This window comes from Electrophorus electricus, chromosome 22, assembly GCF_013358815.1.
Source record: "Electrophorus electricus isolate fEleEle1 chromosome 22, fEleEle1.pri, whole genome shotgun sequence".
NCBI classification, from domain to species: Eukaryota; Metazoa; Chordata; class Actinopteri; order Gymnotiformes; family Gymnotidae; genus Electrophorus; species Electrophorus electricus.
This window is the reverse complement of record NC_049556.1, coordinates 14,155,224-14,165,223: the sequence shown is the minus strand read 5'-3', so window position 1 is coordinate 14,165,223 and position 10,000 is coordinate 14,155,224. Positions and strand designations below refer to the sequence as shown.

Sequence of the window (10,000 nt, the reverse complement as noted above, 5' to 3'; positions counted from 1 at the left end):
CACACTCACACACACACTCACTCACACACACACATATACACACACACACACACACATAAAGATAATCATTTATTGACAACTCAGTTCACTCCTTTTCAATCACATTTTGAATGTCAGATTAGAGGCAGTGAAATGTTAATGTCCACTGTGTGTATGTGGGTGTGTCTGTGTGTGTTTGTGTGTGTGTCTAATTGGGCAGGGATGCTGTTGGTAAATACAGAGATACTCCCTCCCCCACACACAATGCAATGGTATAAATCATTAGCAAGTCGTCATTTATCAAAATATTATATTCTGTGTTCTCTGTGTGTGTGAGAGAGTCCCACGGAGGCCTTAAAGATTCAGTACCAGTTGATGACCTAGTCTTAAGATTTAATCTGTTGGTGTTTGCAACATGAAAAAAACTTCCTATAAAAGTAATCTGGAAGAAAAATGTCATTTAGAGAGCTGAATCGGCAGCCGGTGTGTTGGCATGATGTTGGCAGAACTGGCGTTTATAAAATACAGCACTGATGTCAACATTTATCTGGCACTTTTATCCAAAGCGACTTACAATCATGACTGAGTACAACTTGAGTAATTGAGGGTTAAGGGTCTTACTCAGGGACCCAACAGTGGTAACTTGGCAGTGGTGGGACTTGAACTGGCAACCTTCTGAGTGGAGAACCTTAACCACTGAGCTACCACCGATGAAGTGTTTATAAAATACTGCAATGACATCAACACTGATAAAGTGTTTATATAACTAAGCCAAACGTAGAACAAGACATAGACAAATGCCATGGAACTACATGAAACTGAGTTAACTACATCTCTCCATATGAGGAGTGGGTGGGGTGGTTTTGCTATTGTGTTGCCATGGGAATGAAGTGCTCCTTGTAGTTGGCCACTCGGCCCATTCATGAGGAGAGACGATGGTGATGGCCTCCTGGTCTTTCTACTAGAGCAGGGTTCCCAGGGCGAGAGCAACGGAGTTAAACAGTGGCTTGGAATTTTTCAAGCATACTTTATTACAGTTTGTGTAGTCAGTCACACACAGCAGGATGTGGTTAACAGCTGTAGTGATAAACTAACATAAACTTGGTCCCATGAGGACAAATCACACCAGACTTCCAATCCAGGACCTGCAGAGCTGGGACTCAAAAACCTTTTCTGTGGTGTATATTAACACCCAGAGACTGCCATGTTACGCTCCTGGTCCTGCCCAGTCGTTACTGGCTCCGCCTCCTGTCTTACATGATGGCTTCATCTACTAGTCCAGTGTTCAGTCATAACCAGTAGCTTCTTGGATGGTTCACAGGTGATGTTTTTTTCTGAGTCTGTACTGCCAAATGGCAAGAGACAAATTTGAGGCACTGTGGCTCATTGGTAAGAGCATCACCTGGTTGTTGGGTGTTCTGGGTTCAAATCCCAGACAGGTCTCTGAGGAGTGGTGGTGTGTGTGTGGGGTAACCCAGGGGGGAAGAATGATGGTTCCTGTCCCCCCCTGGGGTTTCTGGGGGAGTGAATATCAGGGGTTATGCAGCAGCCAGAGAGGGTGTTGCTCAAATTTTGAAATAACTTACTGTAGTGTCTGGCTTAGCTTGAATAAAGTAGCTGCCTCCTAGTTAGTATTAAACACTTGAAATACGTAAAATGTGTTTCACCTGGGATTTGAACCCAAAACCCCCAACACCAGGGGTAAAGCCACTTATCACTGAGCCACTGTCACCCAAGCAGTGTTGTGGACTGGTGTTTTATATAAGACTTCTGTGCACGACTGGGAGAAATCAGACCTTCCACCAGGTCAGGTCCCCAGGAGATCAGTGGAGAAGGGTCAGAGATACCGACCTCACATTCACGGTAGTGCTAGTCGGGACAGAAGAGCTCCAATAGCATGTTTCCATGTTTATGCAGTGTAACCCACTACAGACCAGCCCTTTAATGCTTTAATAACCCACTATAGACTAGCCCTATCATTTATAACCCACTACTACAGACCAGCCCTTTAATATTTTAATTACCCACTACAGACCAGCCCTATCATTTATAACCCACTACAGACCAGCCCTTTAATATTTTAATTACCCACTACAGACCAGCCCTATCATTTATAACCCACTAGAGACCAGCCCTATCAGGGTTGAGGGTCTTACTGCTCATGAATGAACAGAAGGCAGTAGTGGGTTATACTAGTTATTCTTTACTGAATCAGAGAAACATCAGGCACACACACACACACACTCACCTGTGTGTGAATATAAAAGAGACTGAAAGACAGGAATGTGCAACATACATTTATTCAGTAGTCCAATCACTGTACATGTTAAAACCATGTCATTCTACCTACACACACACACACACACACACACCCTCAGCTTTACATACACAACCAGGACTTGGTCGTCGTCATCAGTTCACAAACCCACACAGCACAATCTTGGCCACAGCCACAGGAAGTGATGGGCGGAGTCACACGTCCCACTGCCTGTGCCGCTCGTGTAGGTGAAAGGTAGCGTGACTGGGTCTAGGTACAGGACAGGGGCTGGCCACGGGGATCTGGTCGCCTGGCAACAGAGGTGTCTCTCTGATAAGCTGCTGTGGGCTGTAGAAGGCAAACAGGTCTGGGCCCTCTGCTGGTAGTGAGTGGAACTACAGGTGCACAAAAACATCCACTGTAACGTTGTCTCCTTCTATATTATTAGAACCATGGAAATTAGCGCAAATTATTAGTGAGATATTCTGTAAAAAAATAAAACAAAACAACCTTAAGTCTTTCAATAAAGCACCTTAGACACCCAGTCTGGCAGTAACTATTCACAGTGAATAATAAATGACCCAAATAAAAAACTACTAAGGACTGATGTAATGTTCTGTAGCTCACATGCATACACATACACATACACATAGACATACACACACACTACAGATGTTCTGTGCATACGCACTCTACAGATGTGTGGGTGTTGTGTATGGAAGGCTGTTTAGAGTGAAATACATGAAACATTTTCACATAAATAATCTAGTACTTACACTTGCATACACACACACACACACACACACATACACACACACACACACTCACACATTGTAACACATTTAACATTTGTACAGCACGCTCATCAATATAAGGTGGAGTCATCTCTAAAAAAGAAAAACATTATGTCAGCGTCTAATTCTGATTAGATGACAGTTTAAGGATCAAAGACACTAAGGGAGGAATATTCTCACAGTTCCACACTCATCCATGGTCAGATTAACCAGCATGTGGATCTGGGATTTAACTGGCCCAGAAAAACTTCACTTTGTGGAACTGATCTATGGATGTAGACACAGACAACATTTTGGTGTCCCACCACAAGAACACACTTCCTTAATGAATGAGAATTTGAAGCAAATCTTGGGATGAACTCCTTGTGTAGCAAGAATTATGTTCAGATAGTTAACGTTCAAGCGTTCCATCTTAACTGAATTAGAAATGATGAGATTAGACCTGCTGGTAACGACATGGCTACGTCATACCATTAGGATACATGTGAGCTTCTCAGTATCCTCCAATCAGTCTACGTGAGCATGTGAGTAAATATTCAGAACGTGTATCTCATCATTTATTAGAATACTCTCCCAATATCAGTGACATTTATTCAAAATATTTACTAAAATAATGTAGTACATAATCTTAGCATTTCTAATAGTAAATATGCCTGACAAATAACTTGCTTACACACACACACACACACACACACACACACACACACACACACACACCAGGTCACCCCCCTGATAGAAATACACCTGCCTCAACGCCTCATCTGGTCACCAGCCTCTCACACCTATAACTTCATGTCTCTCTCAAGATCTTAACGACTTTAAAAGCTATTTCTTCAAACCTTGCTGTTGTAAGTGACTGTGGGCGGGGTCAGTCCTGGCCTATCCCGTAGCACCTGGCTGATGAGCTGGTCATGTGATAGGCTGACGCTTACAAGAGCCCGGTACAAGTGCTGAGAGCGGGGAAAGTTCAGCCCTGAAGTGAAGAGGAAAGGACAGTCAGTGAGTCAGTGAGTCAGTGAGTGAGTCAGTGAGTAATGGTGCATACATGTGAGTGTGTGTGAGTGTCTAAGTGTGTAATGGTGCATACATGTGAGTGAGTGAGTGTGTGTGAGTGAGTGTGTGTGTAATGGTGCATACATGTGAGTGAGTGAGTGTGTGTGAGTGTGAGTGTGTAATGGTGCATACATGTGAGTGAGTGTGTGTGTAATGGTGCATACATGTGAGTGAGTCAGTGTGTGTGTGAGTGTGTGTGTAATGGTGCATACATGTGGGTGTGTGTGTGTGTAACTGTGTAATGGTGCATACATGTGAGTGAGTCAGTGTGTGTGTGTAATGGTGCATACATGTGAGTGAGTCAGTGTGTGTGAGTGTGTGTAACGGTGCATACATGTGAGTCAGTGTGTGTGTGTAAGTGTGTAATGGTGCATACATGTGAGTGAGTCAGTGTGTGTGTGTGTAAGTGTGTCATGGTGCATACATGTGAGTGGGTCAGTGTGTGCAAGTGTGTAATGGTGCATACATGTGAGTGACTCGGTGTGTGTGAGTGTGTGTGTGTGTAATGGTGCATACATGTGAGTGAGTCAGTGTGTGTGAGTGTGTGTGTAATGGTGCATACATGTGGGTGAGTCAGTGTGTGTGAATGTGCGTGTGTAAGTGTGTAATGGTGCATACATGTGAGTGAGTCAGTGTGTGTGAGTGTGTGTGTGTAATGGTGCATACATGTGAGTGAGTCAGTGTGTGTGAGTGTGTAATGGTGCATACATGTGAGTTAGTCAGTGTGTGTGAATGTGCGTGTGTAATGGTGCATACATGTGAGTGAGTCAGTGTGCGCAAGTGTGTAATGGTGCATACATGTGAGTGAGTCAGTGAGTGTGTGTGTGTGTGTGTGTATATGTAAGTGTGTAATGGTGCATACATATGAGTGAGTCAGTGTGTGTGAGTGTGTAAATGTGTAATGGTGCATACATGCGAGTGAGTGAGTGTGTGTGCGGGGTGTGTGTGTGTTTGGGGTGGGGGGGGTGTTTACCTTGTGATGCTCTCACTCTTATACACTCTCGAGTAAGAGTTGAGTTCTGCATTTTCTCTTGCACAGCCTTCTGGGCATCAAACTCCGCCTCCTCCAGCTGTCGAAGCTCTGCCTTTAGAGCCAGAGTGGTATTCAGCTCTGCCCCCTCTAACAGTGATGTTCCACTCTGATCAGACACCTCTGTCGGATGATGGCCCCGCCTTCCCTCTGTGCTCACACACACACACACACACACACATATATATATATATCAACGCGTGTGTTGATTCTGTGTTATTGCGTGCGTTGTGTTTTACTGTGTGTGCTAATGTGTGTTGTGTTCGATTGTGTGTTACTGTATTATTGTGTGTTATTGCGTGCATTGTGTGTTATTGTGTGTGTTATTGCATGTTTGTGTTATTGTATGTGAATTACTGCATGTGTGTTATTGTGTGTGTGAATTACTGCGTGTGTGTGTGAATTACTGCATGTGTGTTATTGTGTGTGGGAATTACTGCGTGTGTGTGTGTGTTATTGTGCATGTGTGTTATTGTGTGTATTATTGTGTGCGTGTTATTGTGTGTGAATTACTGCGTGTGTATGTTGTGTGTGTGAATTACTGCATATGTGTGTTATTGTGTGTGAATTACTGCGTGTGTGTGTGTTATTGTGTGTGTGTGTTATTGTATATGTTATTGTGTGTGTGTGTGTTATTCTGCATGTGTTTTATTGTGTGAATTACTGTGTGTGTGTTATTGTGTGTGAATTACTGCGTGTGTGTGTGTGTTATTGTGTGTGTGAATTACTGTGCGTGTGTATGTTATTGTGTGTGTGAATTACTGTGTGTGTTATTGTGTGTGTTAGTTATTGTGTGTGTGTTATTGTGCATGTGTGTTATTGTGCGTGTGTGTGTTTGTGATTGTTATTGCGTGTGTGTGTGTTATTGTGTGTGTGTTATTGTGTGTTATTGTTTGTGTTATTGTGTGTGTCCTAACTTTGCTTTTCCTTGCTGTTTGGTTTCTTAGCTCTTGATTGGTTGTCACAGGTCTGTGTTGTTGTGTGTGTGTTATTGTGTGTTATTGTGTGTGTGTTATTGTCTGTGTTATTGTGTGTGTATGTGTTATTATGTGTGTTATTGTGTGTGTTGTTGTGTGTGTTGTTTATGTTATTGTGTGTGTTTTTGTGTTATTGTGTGTGTATGCGTGTGTGTTTTTGTGTGTTATTGTGTATGTGTGTGTTATTGTGTATGTGTTAGTGTGTGTGTGTGTGTCCTAACTTTGCTTTTCCTTGCTGTTTGGTTTCTCAGCTCTTGATTGGTTGTCACAGGTCTGTGGAATCACCGTTGTGATAAGAGGCTGGTCCACTGAGCATGAAGGGCTCACAGCAAAGCGCACCTGAACAGGTAAACAAGTAAACAAACCACCACGATTAAAAACACAGCACGACAAAACAAACCTGAACAGGCACACATCACCCCCCCAAGCTCAGGTCAGGTGACACTGCCCCACCATAACTGCGGGGGTGTTGTTTATATTTACTGCCCCTGCTGTCAGGGCAGAAGGACTGGAGAGTGCGTGAGGTCACAGCACTGCCAGCCAATCATGCGTGTGTTAGATCACATGGTCAGGCGACGCAGGAAATACGTGTAAGTCTGTGTCACTACAGGCTCCTTATGTGGAGACTGATAACTACCAACACTGGGGTAGAAAAAAGAAATATATCAAGGAAAGAAAAAAACAACCAAAACGTAGTGTTTTGTGATCTAACTGATCTCAAAGCAATGTTTCCATGACGATGTAACTCTGAGAGCAGCGTTTTCTGCGGCCGTGCCGACCTGCCGCTGGCGTGTGTGAGGGCGTCCTCTCTCCCGAACTCCGTCTCCATCTGCACACCGCTCCGGGAGTTCCAGCTGATCCAGGCTGAGGGTGATGGACAGGTCAAGCTCTGGACACTGGGGTGGGGGCGTGGCTGGGCGCCCAGGGAGTGGGGGCGGGACCAACTCCATGAAGGTCTCACCAAATGCTGTACTCTCCGTGTCCGTCATCTGTTACACACACACACACACACACACCCACGCACGCACACACACACCCACACACGCACACACACACAGCCACACACACACACGCGCGCGCGCGCGCACACACACACACACACACACAGCCTGACTGGGAGCTGTCCCGGTGCACTATTTCTCGTTTTCAGACATTTTCATGTACAACTTGACTGACTGTCTGGACGAACGTGCAACACCTTCTGATAAAAGCCCCACTGAACAGAACACTCTGCCTATCAGTGTTAGTGTTAGGTAGTGGTAGTTAGTCTTGGTGTTAGGTAGTGATAGCTGGTGTTAGGTAGTGGTAGTTAGTCTCGGTGTTAGGTAGTGGTAGCTGGTGTTAGGTAGTGGTAGCTGGTGTTGGTGTTAGGTAGTGGTAGCTGGTGTTAGGTAGTGGTAGTTAGTCTTGGTGTTAGGTAGCGGTAGCTGGTGTTAGGTAGTGGTAGTTAGTCTTGGTGTTAGGTAGTGGTGGCTGGTGTTGGTGTTAGGTAGTGGTGGCTGGTGTTAGGTAGTGGTGGCTGGTGTTGGTGTTAGGTAGTGGTAGCTGGTGTTAGGTAGTGGTGGCTGGTGTTGGTGTTAGGTAGTGGTAGCTGGTGTTAGGTAGTGGCGGCTGGTGTTGGTGTTAGGTAGTGGTAGCTGGTGTTAGGTAGTGGTGGCTGGTGTTGGTGTTAGGTAATGGTGGCTGGTGTTGGTGTTAGGTAGTGGTAGCTGGTGTTAGGTAGTGGTGGCTGGTGTTGGTGTTAGGTAGTGGTGGCTGGTGTTGGTGTTAGGTAGTGGTGGCTGGTGTTGGTGTTAGGTAGTGGTGGCTGGTGTTAGGTAGTGGTGGCTGGTGTTGGTGTTAGGTAGTGGTGGCTGGTGTTAGGTAGTGGTGGCTGGTGTTGGTGTTAGGTAGTGGTGGCTGGTGTTGGTGTTAGGTAGTGGTGGCTGGTGTTAGGTAGTGGTGGCTGGTGTTGGTGTTAGGTAGTGGTGGCTGGTGTTAGGTAGTGGTGGCTGGTGTTAGGTAGTGGTGGCTGGTGTTGGTGTTAGGTAGTGGTAGCTGGTGTTAGGTAGTGGTGGCTGGTGTTAGGTAGTGGTGGCTGGTGTTAGGTAGTGGTGGCTGGTGTTGGTGTTAGGTAGTGGTAGCTGGTGTTAGGTAGTGGTGGCTGGTGTTAGGTAGTGGTGGCTGGTGTTGGTGTTAGGTAGTGGTAGCTGGTGTTAGGTAGTGGTGGCTGGTGTTAGGTAGTGGTGGCTGGTGTTGGTGTTAGGTAGTGGTGGCTGGTGTTAGGTAGTGGTAGCTGGTGTTAGGTAGTGGTGGCTGGTGTTGGTGTTAGGTAGTGGTGGCTGGTGTTGGTGTTAGGTAGTGGTGGCTGGTGTTGGTGTTAGGTAGTGGTAGCTGGTGTTAGGTAGTGGTGGCTGGTGTTAGGTAGTGGTGGCTGGTGTTGGTGTTAGGTAGTGGTAGCTGGTGTTAGGTAGTGGTGGCTGGTGTTAGGTAGTGGTGGCTGGTGTTGGTGTTAGGTAGTGGTAGCTGGTGTTAGGTAGTGGTGGCTGGTGTTAGGTAGTGGTGGCTGGTGTTGGTGTTAGGTAGTGGTAGCTGGTGTTAGGTAGTGGTGGCTGGTGTTAGGTAGTGGTGGCTGGTGTTAGGTAGTGGTAGTGTTTTAAAAGCGTAAATAATTGAACTGTCACGCCTGTTGTCCAGAGGGTCGCGCGCTTTAAAACTCAGGACGTCCAAACGCGTCAGTAACGTCCCCGCGCCTGTCGCGCGCGGTATTTCACGGTGTTTACTTACCGACTGTACGAGGCGGTTTAGCTATCGGAGGTAAAGCAACGTTTAGTCCCGAGAGTCATCAGAGTCATCGGAGTCATCAGAGTCATCGGAGTCATCGGAGTCATCAGAGTCATCGGAGTCATCGGAGGGACATTAAAACGCCTTCAAAACTCCCTCCTCGCTCGCAGCACAGAGACCATTACAGGACAAAGACTTCCGGGTAAAGGAAGAGAAAGACCGCTCGTGTTGTTTGAGCGCCACGCAGCGGTGGGCGGCCACACCACACACAGTCAGACACACTCCACACTATTATTATATGATATGATATATTACACACTCCACACTATTATATGATATTACACACTCCACACTATTATTATATGATATGATATTATACACTCCACACTATTATTATATGATATATTACACACTCCACACTATTATTATATGATATGATATTATACACTCCACACTATTATTATATGATATTATACACTCCACACTATTATATGATATTACACACTCCACACTATTATTATATGATATTATATATTACACACTCCACACTATTATTATATGATATTATACACTCCACACTATTATATGATATTACACACTCCACACTATTATTATATGATATTATACACTCCACACTATTATATGATATTACACACTCCACACTATTATTATATATTATATTATACACTCCACACTATTATTATATGATATGATATATTACACACTCCACACTATTATTATATGATATGATATTATACACTCCACACTTATTATATGATATGATATATTATACACTCCACACTATTATTATATATTACACACTCCACACTATTATTATATATTATACACTCCACACTATTATTATATATTACACACTCCACACTATTATTATATGATATTACACACTCCACACTATTATTATATATTATATTATACACTCCACACTATTATTATATGATATTACACACTCCACACTATTATTATATGATGTGATATTATACACTCCACACTATTATTATATGATATATTACACACTCCACACTATTATTATATGATATGATATTATACACTCCACACTATTATTATATATGATATATATTACACACTCCACACTATTATTATATGATATATTATACACTCCACACTA

General features: G+C 44.1%; 1 protein-coding gene across 1 annotated transcript; it reads right to left on the bottom strand.

The window, feature by feature from the left end:
* Positions 1 to 2,263: 2,263 nt before the first annotated feature.
* Positions 2,264 to 9,071, bottom strand: ppp1r35 (protein phosphatase 1, regulatory subunit 35). The gene is made up of 6 exons (XM_026996592.2): positions 8,857 to 9,071; positions 6,870 to 7,079; positions 6,312 to 6,429; positions 5,057 to 5,263; positions 3,870 to 4,003; positions 2,264 to 2,631 (listed from the first exon to the last, which is right to left on the bottom strand). Exons 2-6 carry the CDS (start codon positions 7,077 to 7,079, stop codon positions 2,452 to 2,454), a joined length of 849 nt encoding a protein of 282 aa, XP_026852393.1. The 5' UTR covers positions 8,857 to 9,071; the 3' UTR covers positions 2,264 to 2,451.
* Between the last annotated feature and the right edge of the window lie 929 nt (positions 9,072 to 10,000).